Source organism: Natrix helvetica (assembly GCF_964273705.1).
Source record: "Natrix helvetica genome assembly, chromosome: 1".
NCBI classification, from domain to species: Eukaryota; Metazoa; Chordata; class Lepidosauria; order Squamata; family Natricidae; genus Natrix; species Natrix helvetica.
This window is the reverse complement of record NC_138548.1, coordinates 132,792,968-132,806,384: the sequence shown is the minus strand read 5'-3', so window position 1 is coordinate 132,806,384 and position 13,417 is coordinate 132,792,968. Positions and strand designations below refer to the sequence as shown.

Sequence of the window (13,417 nt, the reverse complement as noted above, 5' to 3'; positions counted from 1 at the left end):
ATCCCTTCGACCGCTCACACAGAGAGGGACTCCTCTGGGTGCCGTCCACTAGGCTATGCCAGCGGGCGACGCCTAGGGGAAGGGCCTTCTCTGTGATGGGCCCGACCCTCTGGAATGATCTTCCCCCCGACATTAGAATGACTACGGATCTCCTCTCCTTCCGTCAGAAACTTAAAACCCACCTATTCCAGCTAGCCAGCTTGGCCTAATTCTACCTTTCCCACCTCAGTTTTATCTCTAAATTTTTAGGATTGAATTTTAGGGTCTGTTTTTAATTTTTATAAATTCGTACAGGGGTTGTTTAATTTGATTTTTAGCTATGTATATGATTGTTTGTATGTTTTTAAATTTATTCCTGTACACCGCCCTGAGTCCCTCCGGGGAGAGGGGGCGGTCTAGAAATCTAATAAATTATTATTAATTGTTATTATTACCCAGATTTTTAAATTGTTCTTAAATATTAATTTTATTGGGTTTTTACAATTGGGGTATTTTAAAGCAGATTTTTAACTGTCCATAGATGTAATTTGTTTCCTCCTCCGTGTATGTATGTGTGTTGTGTATGTATGTACGTTGGGTGTTGTTATATATTTTTTATGTTATATGCTCCATTGTACGCCGCCCCGAGTCCTACTTGGAAAGGGAGCGGCTAATAAATCCAAATTTATTATTATTATTATTATTATTATTATTCACCCTCTTTTTTAGAGTAAAAAAGTGCGTCTTATAGGGCGAAAAATACGGTACTTTAATTTGTCTGGAATAAGAAAACAAAAGAATTCCAAAATGAAGAGTAAAATTTATAAATGTACTGCCAGTAATAAACAATGAGGCCACTTTTCTGTAACCCTACAAATAATTCTAATGTATATTTCATATCTGTATGATTACTTCAACTGTACTGCATTGAGGGCTCTCTACCTGTCCTGAATTTAGCTAAGTCTTTAAAAGTGTCAGAGAACATCATCACTACAAATATAACTTTTAGTCAGGTATTTCTAACTTGGAGATTCTGAGACCTGAGCACTGCTTTAATAGTCTCATTTAATAGTCTTGGTACTACCTATTTCCCTCCTTGATGTGACTACACAAAGTAGTCAATAAGTTTTCCACCTCATTTTAAACTACAGCCAAATTGAGAGTGGAAAAAAAGTCACCAATGTATTTAGTTCAGACTAAACTAGTCCTTTTTCAGGAGTGTGATGTAGCAACCTCAGCTTTCAAACAAAATTCATTAGTCAGAAATGTGCTTGGGTGCAGTGTGGGTGACTAATCTGTGCCCCGAGGACGGAATGCTCCTGAAGTGTCCTTTTTGTAACCTAGGAGTCATGTATATGGTAAAGCCTGCTGAAAGAGAGGTTTCCTGTTATATTATAGAAATATGAATACTGAGTAAGCTAAAGTACACAAATCAGTTTAAAAAACAAAAATATAAACAAGGAAACTTCTAAATCTTCCTCTTGCACCCAACCTCATTTATGTGTATAATATATACTCCCAAAAATGTTGTGATACTTGGTCGCCAAAAGATTTTGCACATCTTTCAACTACCAAATAGAACATATGCTATTTCAACAGCAACATTACGGTAAATTTTCAACTTATTGAATATTTTATTATTTTTATATCATCACATGAAATATAGACGCAACTTACCAGTACCGAAACTTTGACCCTAAAGTAAAATAATGTGCAAAAAAGTTCTTCTGAGGTGGCAATGGTCTGTCCAACCGGAAAAAAGTATGATGTTCTACACAAGCTTTCCATAAATTCTTACACGCTCGATAATTCACCATGTTGAAGCCCAATAAAGTTTCTCTAGATTCGTGCTAGAAAGAAACGATTAATATTTGTTAGTCAATTCCAAAGGACTCTTATTTAAGAACTACAGTGTATGTAAGATGGAGATACCACATGTATTATGTAAATAGTATTGCTTCACAACCCCCTCCCCCAATGCAAACAACTTTTAATTGTTAAACTTTGGTGCAGGATTCATTAGAGTGAACCATCCTGAGGTTTTGCACATCTTTGTGCAATTTAGTACAGCTTAGTGAGCACCAAAAAAGGTAAATAAAATCCACATTTTTCTTTCCATCCCTGTCAATCTGTGTGATTTCTCTGCCATGGGTGATATATTAGCTGCCAGCTGTTAATGCTCAGAAGCAATTATCAGCTTCCTATCAGCCTAAACCAGAGCCTCTGCTTTCCTAAAAGCTAGGAACCAGCTAGCAATAACAGAAACATTGTTAGATTAAAAGTGACAACATTCAGTAGACAGGGACCAAAGGTGCTGGAAGATGAAAGGCCAACCTGTCCAGGAGGAAAGCTTTGTGACTACAGTCAGATTGATGATAGCAGATTGTAGCTTTTTAAAAAACCTTCCTCCCTCCTGCAAAAGGAGGTTATCAACAATTTCAGAGAGCTTCTTATCATCAGGCTGCTATAAACTAAGCATGTATGGCCTTTTTCAATCTCCCCCTGACTCTATGCACAAAGAATATGCCTACCATTAGACAATTACAAAATTAACATCTTTAATATTTTAATCAGGTATGAAGCTCTACAGACAACATTTTCAAAATAAAATATAATCTAGTATGAAATATATTACCGTGTTTCCCCGAAAATACACCATGTCCTGAAACTAAACCCTTGCGACATTTTTCGTGTGCGCAAAAATATAAGCCCACCCTCGAAAATAAACCCTCTGGACAATCCCCCCCCTCCGACCAGGCAGAGCACCGCTCGCCGACCTAGCGGTATCCCGAAGGCACCAAGCCACGGGAATGAGGTGGGGGCAAAGGCGCTTGCATTGCTTGGTGCTTTCGGGGTACCGCTAGGTCAGTCAGCGGTGCTGTGCCCAGCTGAAGAAGGGGGGTTGCTGGGCAGCTGCTCTCTTGCGAGCGGGCTCCCGAAGAGCCGGGCACAGCCTCAGGGTCGAATGGCTGTGTTGCGCTGTCGCAGCAGCAACGCAGCAGCCATGAGGTGACCAAGCTTATGAGCAGCCACCCGGCAACCCCCCTTTCCAGCCGGGTACAGCGCCGCTGACCGACCTAGCAGTACCCGGAAGGCACCAAGCAACGCGAGCGCCTGTTCGCCGCCCTCCGCCTCCCGTGGCTCGGTGCCTTCGGAATGCCCCTAGGTGAGTGAATGGGGCTCTGCATGGCTGGAGGGGAGTTCGCAGCGGCTTTTCCTCTCCCTGCTCGCGCGAAGGGCATCTGCGCTGCTGGCGCTGTCCGCAGCTTGGGGTTTTTTTTCCAAAGCACGGAGGATGGATGCCGCTCTGGAAGTACACTCTATGGTTGTGGGCTGCAGATTGTACAACCATAGAGCGTACTTCCAGAGCGGCATCCATCCTCCGTGCTTTGAAAAAAAAAACCCAAGCGGCGGACGGCGCCAGCAGCGCAGATGCCCTTCGCGCGAGCGGGGAGAGGAAAAGCCGCTGCGAACTCCCCTCCAGCCATGCAGAGCCCCATTCACTCACCTAGGGGCATTCCGAAGGCACCGAGCCACGGGAGGCGGAGGGCGGCGAACAGGCGCTCGTGTTGCTTGGTGCCTTCCGGGTACTGCTAGGTCGGTCAGCGGCGCTGTACCCGGCTGGAAAGGGGGGTTGCCGGGTGGCTGCTCATAAGCTTGGTCACCTCATGGCTGCTGTGTTGCTGCTGCGACAGCGCAACACAGCCATTCGACCCTGAGGCTGTGCCCGGCTCTTCGGGAACCCAGTCACAAGGGAGCAGCCGCCCGGCAACCCAAAAATAATAAGCCCTCCCCTTTAATAAGCCCAAGGCCATATTTCGTGGGTCAAAAAAATATAAGCCCCTGGCGTATTTTCGGGGAAACACGGTAATTAGCAATATCAATACTCACCAATTCTTTTCTAAGTTGAATGAAAAACTGCTTGCACTTAAAAGAAATTTTTATGATTTTCAACCTAAATGAAATAAAAATCACAATAAGCTAATCATTTCTTCAGATGTATTAATTGGACACAGATGGTAACTGTATTCAACATTTACAAGACAAATATCCATCATTTCATTTACCTGTCTAAATCTTTTCCAACTTAAATTTTATTACTGTAGCACTATATCTCAAAGAAGACTATTTACAGAATTCACTTCCGGTTCCTGAAGGCGACGGACGTGTTGTCTGCCGCTCGTCTCCCCAGCTGGCTCCGTAAGGAGCACAGGGGGGGGCCCTGAAGGGGTTTCCCTGCCGAAGGGCGGCTTGCTGAAGCCCCGCCGGGGAGCGGAGGGGGGGCAAGGGACAGCACTGCGCTGCCTGCCTCTTTGCCGAATGGATCCGGAGGAGAGAATATACTTGGAGAAGCGCGGCAGGATCCTGGTGTTGGGGAATCTATCCTGAACTCTCTGATTCATCAAAGGAAAAGCAGCAGACCTTTTTAAATTTTGTGTTCATCCTATTTGAGTGGAGATTAGAGGGGGGTGTTTCTTTCTTCTAATTCCCCCTCGGAATATACATCATTATTACTGAGGCTGAGTCGTCACTTGAGCTAGCCAACGGTGAAAGATCTTTATCACGATAGCTAGGAATGACTGTGGAGCCTTTTTTCTTTAAAAACCTGGATGGAGATTTCTGTTTTCTTTCTCCCGGTGGAAAGAGGAGCTAAGATAGCGCCCGCCCTTCTTTGTTTGATTTAATCATAAATGAAGTCTGCCCTTTGAAATCACCTTCTGCCTTATTACTCTCTCCGAGGGAAACCGAGACCCCTTCCCGAAAGGTGGTTCTACTGAACTTTGTTTATTAAATACTCTACATTTGGTTTGCCTCGGTGCCTTGGAACTGTGAAGTGTGAACGGCCACTTTCGGTTTTGTTTTGTATTTTGGAGACTGGCACAGCTGCGCAATCCTCAGACGCCATTTACTTGGAAAAAGACTGACATACTCTAAACAAATAGGGCCAAAGAAACTACCGACGGGCAAGTCACTCTCAGCCCCCGCATCTGCCTCTTCCAGTCCCAGTATACAACAGACAAAGATGACATCATTATTACAGCAGGAGGGGGCTGGGGAGGGATCATCCCTGGCATAATCACAACTGTCCCTCCTGGCAAATGTTTTATCAACTGGTTATTTTTAGGGTATTGTTTTTAATATTGTGTCTATTTTAGGGGTTTAAAAACTTATATTTATAGCTTTGTACAGTTCTTTTAATTACATTTTAACCTCCTCCATGCCAACTGTACATATTTAATTTTGTATTGTATTTTGTTATATTCTGCACGGACTGTACACCGCCCCGAGTCCCTTTTGGGAGAGGGGGCGGTCTAGAAGCATTAAATATAAATAAATAAATAAATAAATCAAAAGAACTATCTGCTACTCAAATGTTCCAAGAACTGATGAGGGGGCAGAATGACTTGAAAAAAGAAATGACAGAGCTCAAAGAAGAACTCTGAGACGTTTAAAATCATATTGCAGAGAATAAACAAAAGATTTTGGTGTTAGAGGAGGGAGCGACTGGACTGGGGCAAGAAATTAAAACAATCCGGAAGGGAAATGTAGACTTGGAAAACCTTCTGGCAAATATAGAATTTGAAAGATTGTCCTTTTTTCTTAGATTACAGAACCTACCAGAGACAGAAAATGAAGATCTTGAGGATATTATGAGTACAATATTAGCAGACTATATTAAGAGAGACAAAAATCAGCTGTGGTGGGACATGGATCTAGTCTATAACATAAATTCAGCATATGCTAAAAGTCATAATGTTCCAAGGGAGGTACATGTTAAATTTCTCAGAAGGACCACAAGGGATGAGGTACTTGGGACCCAAAGGGAGAGACCATTGAAATATGAAGATAAAGAAATCACCATTCTTAAGCAGATTCCAAAAAAGATAAGAGAGAGAAGGAGGAAATATTCCTCCTTAGCAAAGAAATTATATAATAAAGGAGTCTGGTTTAAATGGTTATTGCCAGAAGGAATGTTGATCTTTTGGGAGGGAAATAGGATTAGAATCAATACAGTACAGGAGGCGGAAGCCTTCCTCAAAAAAAATTCTCTCCTGCTAGAAGACGAACATAGTGAAGGTGGTGGGAGGGGCAGCATGGTGCAGGATAAGAAGGAGGGGGGGGCTGAAGGCTCCTCTGGGGGCAGGGAGGAAGAAGCAATATCGAAAAGGCTCAGATCGCAAAAATAAAAATATTTGAAATAAATAGCAATCGGTGATATTTTAGAAAGTGACAAAGGAAAATGAACGAACACATGGTTAACATTACAGAATAAGATCTTGTTTTCTGCTTATCTTTTGTATTTTGTTTTTAAGATTGTTAAAACTGTGAGTGCTGGATGGGTTACTAACACCAGTGTGGGAGCTGCCAAAAATTTTTGTATACCCATTTACCTTTCCCCATATATGTGTAAAAACCAATTTTTTTTTTGAAAAAAAAAAAAGACTATTTACTACCAGAAAAACTACCATTTCTTTGTTCATTCATTCATTCATTTTATATGGGCTGATCATCTCTTGATTATGTTTATCAAGATATAAATTATTTCCAAATACAAAAGCTTTGAATGCAGGAAATATTTAAGATATGTACATATTGAATTTAAATTTGTGCTGTTAGTGCCTTCACTCATTCATTCACTGCCATATTGATTACATAAACTGAATGTTATATGTAAGAGGGAGAGTTTGGACATTATTCTCTGTGATTTAACAGCCTGCTCTCCTTCCCACAGCCTTCTCTGCCCCTCCTGGGTTTATTGAAAGAAAGAAGGTGAATTTACTTGCACTATACTAAGAATGTTATTGGTCATCAAAGAACCGAAAGCACTGGAGAGGAGGTGGCATATTTGCTCTACTGTAGCTCATTTTATCATTGGCAAATACCATGCTGATGCATGAAAAACACCGGGAAACAATATCATTTAAACTCATCTTAATCATGAGCAAAGGAACATTTTTTGAAGTTACATAATCTCTAATACCATAGGTCTTTATTGGCTCAATAACTGGAGTACATAATTAAGCAGAGATGAGGATGGCATAGTTATCCTAGCCCTGATTAAACTCTTGATACCATCAATCATGGTATCCTTCTAAACCAGATGACAGGGTTGGGAATAGGAGACATTGTTCATCAGTGGTTCTTCTACTTCCTCCAAGGTCAATTCTAACTGGTGTTTGGGGGAGGGGGAATAGTGAGGGGAGAAGTTCAGTTTTAGGCCCTTGGTCTGTCAAATACAGCAGGGCTCAACTCTCCCTGTTTCTATTTAACATTTACATGAAACTGCTGGGCGAGGTCATTTGTTGGTACAGAATTAAGTATCATTACTATACATCTCTGACTTGGGCCACCCAAGTGATGCTATCAAGGTGTCTTTCCAATGCCTGGAGGCTGTACTGGCCTGGATGGGAAAGTATTAGTTTCAGCTCAACCCTAATGAGACTAGAGCTGTGGGTTTTAGGATCCCTCAAATCTGATGACAGACATCTTTAACTTTGGTTGAGTTATTGAGGCAATATTCTCCCAGTCAGAGGTAATGTGTGATCTGGAGGTTCTCCAGGAACCTTGGCTCCTGCTCAAAGATAAAAAACATATCTTGCATCTGCACCCTATAAGTCTTCCCAGGTAGACTGGACAGGAAATATAGCCAGATGAACTAGTTCTACTTTACTGTAAGACTACATTAATAGAATCTTACCGTGTTTCCCCGAAAATACAACTGTCCCGAAACTAAACCCTTGCCACATTTTTCACGTGGGCAAAAATATAAGCCCACCCCCAAAAATACCCCCCCTCCGGCCAGGCAGAGTACCGCTCACTGGCCTAGTGTTATTCCGAAAGCGCCAAGTTGCAGGAGCCGAGGGGGGAGCGCTCACGTTGCTTGCCGCCTTCGGGATACCGCTAGGTTGGGGAGTGGCATTCTGTCTGGCCAGAGGGGAGAGTTGCCGGGCGTCTGCTCCCTTATGAACTGGCTCCCGAAGAGCCGGGCACAGCCTCAGGGGCGAAGCAGCCATGAGGTAACCATGCTCACGAGCAGCCGCCTGGCAAATCTCCTCTCCAGCCGGGAAGAGCGCCATTCACTGACCTAGGGGGTATCCCTAAGGTGCCAAGCCATGTGACACTCTGCCCACCCCCCAGCTCCTGCGGCTTGGCACATTCAGGATACCCTAGGTCAGCGCATAGAGCTCTGCCCGGCTGGAGAAGGGGGTTGCACGAGCGCCTGTTCCGCCCGCAGCTTTACCAAGCCCTTGCGCAGCTCTCCCAGGCCACCGCTGCTGGCCGCTGCTGCCTGCCGCCGCCCCGCTCTGAGCATAAAACTTCCAAATTCCAAAACTCGGGGCCGAGTCTTCCAGCATCGGCCGTTCTAGGAATGCTGTTATGGTGAGCCGGCTGCCAGACAGAGAGTCTTCCGGACAGAGTCTTCCAGCATCAGCCGCTCTAGGAGTGCTCTCTATGGTGGGCCGGCTGCCAGACAGAGAGTCTTCTGGACAGTCTTCCAGCAGCCGGCCCACCATAGAGAGCACTCCTAGAGTGGCAGATGCTGGAAGACTCGGCCCTGAGTTTTGGAGTTTGGAAGTTATGCTCGGAGCGGGGCGGCGGCGGGCAGCAGCAGCCAGCGGCAGTGGCCTAGGAGAGCTGCGCAAGGGCTTGGTGAAGCTGCGGACGGAACAGGCGCTTGCGTAACCCCCTTCTCCAGCCGGGCAGAGCTCCATGCACTACCCTAGGGGGTATCCCAAATGTGCCAAGCCACGGGAGCTGGAGGGTGGGCAGAGTGCCATGTGGCTTGGCACCTTAGGGATACCCCCTAGTGAATGGCGTTCTTCCCGGCTGGAGAGGGGATTTGCCGGGCGGCTGCTCGTGGGCATGGTTACCTCATGGCTGCTTCGCCCCTGAGGCTGTGCCCGGCTCTTCGGGAGCCAGTTCACAAGGGAGCAGCCGCCCGGCAGCCCCAAAACAATAAGCCCTCCCTGATAATAAGCCCAAGGGCATATTTCGTGGGGCAAAAGAAAATAAGCCCCTGTCGTATTTTCGGGGAAATACGGTAATATAGAATAGAAAGTCTGAAAGTAAAAATCTCTTGTTCTTTCCTTTACAGCATGAAAAGCTAGGGAGAGTTACTTCTGAACCTCTTTCTCAGCCCATTATACAGCGGCTGGCTATATCCTCTCTTATCTATTTTCTGGGCAGCTTTTCTTCGTCCTGTCTCTCAAGGTTTTTCCTCACATATAATTACAGGTCCTTTCGTAGATCAAAGGACACTGGTAACAACCACTCATACCTTAGTTATTGCAATGAGCTTTGCATAAGTTTGTCCTTAAAGAACATTTGGAAACTACAATTGGTCAGGAAGGCATGATATTGAATGCTGGTTAAAAATGAGTTCAACATGATTTATCCCCCCCAAATTTAGTATAAACCCTGCAGCATGTAGTATAAAAATATACTATATATTTTATACTATATACGAAAAGGTGACCAACTTAGATCTTATATATACTTAAAAAAGAAAGTTATCTCTCTGTAATATTGGTGGTCCTTGTTTAACAACTACTCATCCAGTGAAGATTTGAATACTGACTACACTAATGAGTCTTAGTTATGATCAGTCATGCAGTTATAGCCACTGCAGTACCCTGAAGTCATGTTATTGCAAGTTGTAACCCACAGGTGTCAAATTCGCCATGTCACGTTGCTATCGCGTGATTTATTGCAACTCGCCCCCCTTCATAGAGTTGGGGTGGGCTGTGTGTGATGCATCCGGCCTATAAGCCACCAGTTTGACACCCCTGTTGTAACCTTTCCTGCAGCCCTCTGACGAACAAGAAAGGTGGTAGGATGTTGCAAATTGAGGTCACATGAAGTCCTTGCTTATGACCATGTCCCTTAATGATGGAGTTCTAGTCCTATTTAGTTTCATTCAGTGAGGAATATCTGTACATAGGAAATAATAATGCTTTTAAAACATATCCTTACCATGGAAAGGTGTTAATTCGTACCCTGTTCTTATAAATGAGTATGCCTCCTGACATTACTCCAATCGTAATTTCATTATTACTTTGATCCTATAAAATAATAAGAAAATTATGAATACTTATTCATTTCTTGTGTGAGATATTACAACTTTTATCATCTGTAAAGAAGCAATAAGTCTTCCTTGATGAGTCTCTAATGTCAATTTTCATTAAGGAAAATTTTTTCCGACTTAATATCATATTCTGGCTCTTTTGCTTTCCCCATACTCTCATTATCAATCAATGTCCTAAGGTTCTCCTGTATTTTCCCTCAATAAAGAACTATTCTTTATCTATTTAAACACAATTGTTTTTAAGGAACTACCATACAGAAGAAAATTAGAATAATCACAAAACTTGAAATAATATGGTATCCTGCTATGTTATGAAAATACCTGTGTAAGAGGCCCTAGGGTTGCCAATGACAAGGGCCATGGTGCTGGGCTGGGACCGCTGAGGCCCCTAGGGGCGGCTGTGGCTTTGCACTCTACTGCAGGACCAGTGGTGGTTCCAGATCCCAGTGCAACCGATACAGTGCAATGGGGCCAGGCGTCCACTACATGCACACGCGCAGCGCACACATGTACTTACCAGCCACAATGCTCCAGCTGCTCGGAGGAGCATCACACAGGCATGTGCGCAGAAGCCCCGATCGGCTCAAATACAGGTAAGGAGGGCGGGAGGCAGGTGGGCCCTCTGGGGCACCATACCAGAACAGTACCTGGTGCTCCCAGCAGGCACCGGTATGCCCGTACCGGGGTGTACTGGTCGTATCCCACCACTACGTAGGATCCTCACAACTCACACACAGCCTGCACCAGGCATCGCAGGGTCTCCCCATTCGAAACACCCTGGCCATGGGGCTTGGAACTCTGTCCCTTTAATGACCATAAGTTTGTTCAATGACAGCAGTTGGGAATATTGGGGTTGTGGTAATTAAGCAAGGAGGTCAGGTGATGTCTTGCTTAACAACCACTTCACTCAGTGACCAAGATTCTGTTCCCAATTGTGGTCGAAAACTAGCTGTAATATTATAACTGAACATTCTGATTAAGCATGGCCATCTTTAAATGCCCTGAAACAGATACCATCAAAACATTATGCTTTCTATAATAGGGAGTGGTTGCTAGACTTCTTCCAAAACTTGCTTTCCCTGGGCTTAAGAAAAATTCAATATTTAATAGATTAACCAGCAAATATATTGAATTAATTCTTATAAGTAAGTTAATTACACAGTGCAATTGTCCATTTCTGATTAAAAATCATGTGAAACATTGAACAAACAAACTTGATTCTATCAAGAACTCTGAACTATAAGATCACATGTATTTCCTGATTCTTTAAGCTCTTTATTACTGTAGGTAAGAATTGCCTCTATGAAAGAGGACAAAGTTTATGATATCTTAATCTTAAAGGCAGTCATTTATTCTTTAAGACTTCAGAAGCTGATACTCGCTTCTTATATTACATGACAAAGTATTTATATACTTAAATGGAAAGGGGGGGGGGAGGCAATGGGAAAGGGGAGGAGAAAAAATAATATCTTGGTGATTGTTAACTGCTGCAGTTGAGATTGTGAAATGGACATATACCTCAATTCAAACACAACAAAGGCTCAATATATGCCTAATTTCTTCTCTTTTATTGGGCTAAAAGGTATGTGTTAGCAATGGATTGTAAATTAAGAAAATTAATATGGTTTTTCCATATTCTCATCGTGCAAAGAAGAGGAAGAAAGGAAACAACTCAAAACTCAGCACTCAATGGCTACTTCCAGCTACTATTTATTTGCTACTACAAACTTTCCTTCTTTTTAATAAGTTATGAATTTAAATTGTTATAAGATGCCCCATGAAAATTAAGAGAATCAAGTTATTTTCCATCAATACAATTTTTTAAGCCCACCATGTGAAAACAACATCTTTGAATGCAATTTAGAAGCAGTTAATATTTATTCATATGTAAAGATGGACCAAATTGCAGCCTTTTAAAATACTAACTACATTACAAGCCAGGTTTGTGATTAATTTTTATTAAAAGCTTCAAATGCATGGGTTATATAAAAGAAAACATAATGGGATTAAATTTTGAATACGTAACTTTATAAACTTTAATTCATGCTCGTTTACCCTGAATACTTAAATGTATTTAAAATTGATACTTCATACAAAACAAGTTTACAGACGATACCCACTAAAACAGTAGCAATTAATTCAAACCTACCCTTGCATAGTGCAGTTCAACTCCGTAGAGTTCTAAGGTTCGGGCAGTACTGAGATAACTGAACTCTGCTTCAGCTGGAGACAAACCTCTATATGGAGGCAAAAATAAGCAAACATTAAATTCTTTTAAAATGCTTGTAAAATCTAAGCCCTTGCCTAAAAATAAAACTTTCTGCCTGAAATATGGAAGAATGCACTTTCAGTGTTATACAGAAATGGTTGATTGCAAAAGTGTATTTTTGTATACCTTATTTAATAGACCCTGTTAGCAGGAACTCAACATAAATATAACATCAAAAAAGGACAAGGGCGTGCTCTTTCAAAAAATCTCTTTTTTATGGATCTGCAATTATAGGTTTACTTTAAATGCTTTATTTCTTCATAAGAAGTGAATAGCACACTATGGAAAAAGCTAATTCAGACGGCTACTTTTGATCTGCACACACATAATAGTTCTGCAGGCGGAAAATCAGTCATGTCATTTTTTAAATTATAACTTTATATTTTTGTCATGCTTACATATGTTGCTGATGTAGTTTGGATATTTCTTTTTCGAAGTCTTGAGGCTGGCCAGGGATGAAAGAGTAATCTGAGAGGTAACCCGGGAAGTTATCCGTAAGGTTGTAGTCTCCCAGTTCAGCTGAAAGTTAAAATAAGCTATTTATATAACAGCAACCCCGTCTCAACAACTTGTAGAACAAACAGAAGATATGGAAATAAAAACAGTTTATCTTTTCAGATCTTGGCATGAATGGCAATCAACTTGAATGTAATCCTGTAAAGACGAACATACCCGAATCATTTCTTGAATATTAGTGCCAGAAAGACTTCAACCATTTGGTGTAAGTTTGTTTGAAAGCAAGTCCTATAAATTCCATATGAATAGCCCCCAAAATATTTTTCATTGAATCACATATATAATTTGATTGAATTACTTGATATAGTAGTACCAATCTAATATTCAATATCTGATGACAGTACAGTTAGTTCCTGACTTACAACAGTTTGTTTAGTGACCGTTTGAAGTTACAACAGCACTGAAAAAAGTGACCTATCACCAGTTTTTACATTAGCAGCATCCCCATGGTCATGTGATCAAAATTCAGAGCCTTGGAAACTTATTATTATGACAAATGATGACAGTCGCAGTGTCCCAAGGTCATGTGATTCCCGTTTGCAACCTTCTGACAAGTAAAGTCAATG

The 13,417-nt window shown here is 42.2% G+C and overlaps 1 protein-coding gene across 3 annotated transcripts in view; it reads right to left on the bottom strand.

The window, feature by feature from the left end:
- PTPN4 (protein tyrosine phosphatase non-receptor type 4) overlaps nt 1-13,417 on the bottom strand; it is a 113,552-nt gene that overhangs the window by 39,103 nt on the left and 61,032 nt on the right. For all 3 annotated transcript variants that reach the window (XM_081937942.1, XM_081937941.1, XM_081937943.1), the window contains 5 exons: nt 12,734-12,854; nt 12,216-12,303; nt 9,955-10,043; nt 3,871-3,934; nt 1,657-1,829 (listed from right to left, as the gene is read on the bottom strand). In XM_081937942.1, the coding sequence (XP_081794068.1) occupies nt 1,657-1,829; nt 3,871-3,934; nt 9,955-10,043; nt 12,216-12,303; nt 12,734-12,854 (535 nt within the window). The remainder of the gene's footprint in view (nt 1-1,656; nt 1,830-3,870; nt 3,935-9,954; nt 10,044-12,215; nt 12,304-12,733; nt 12,855-13,417) is intronic.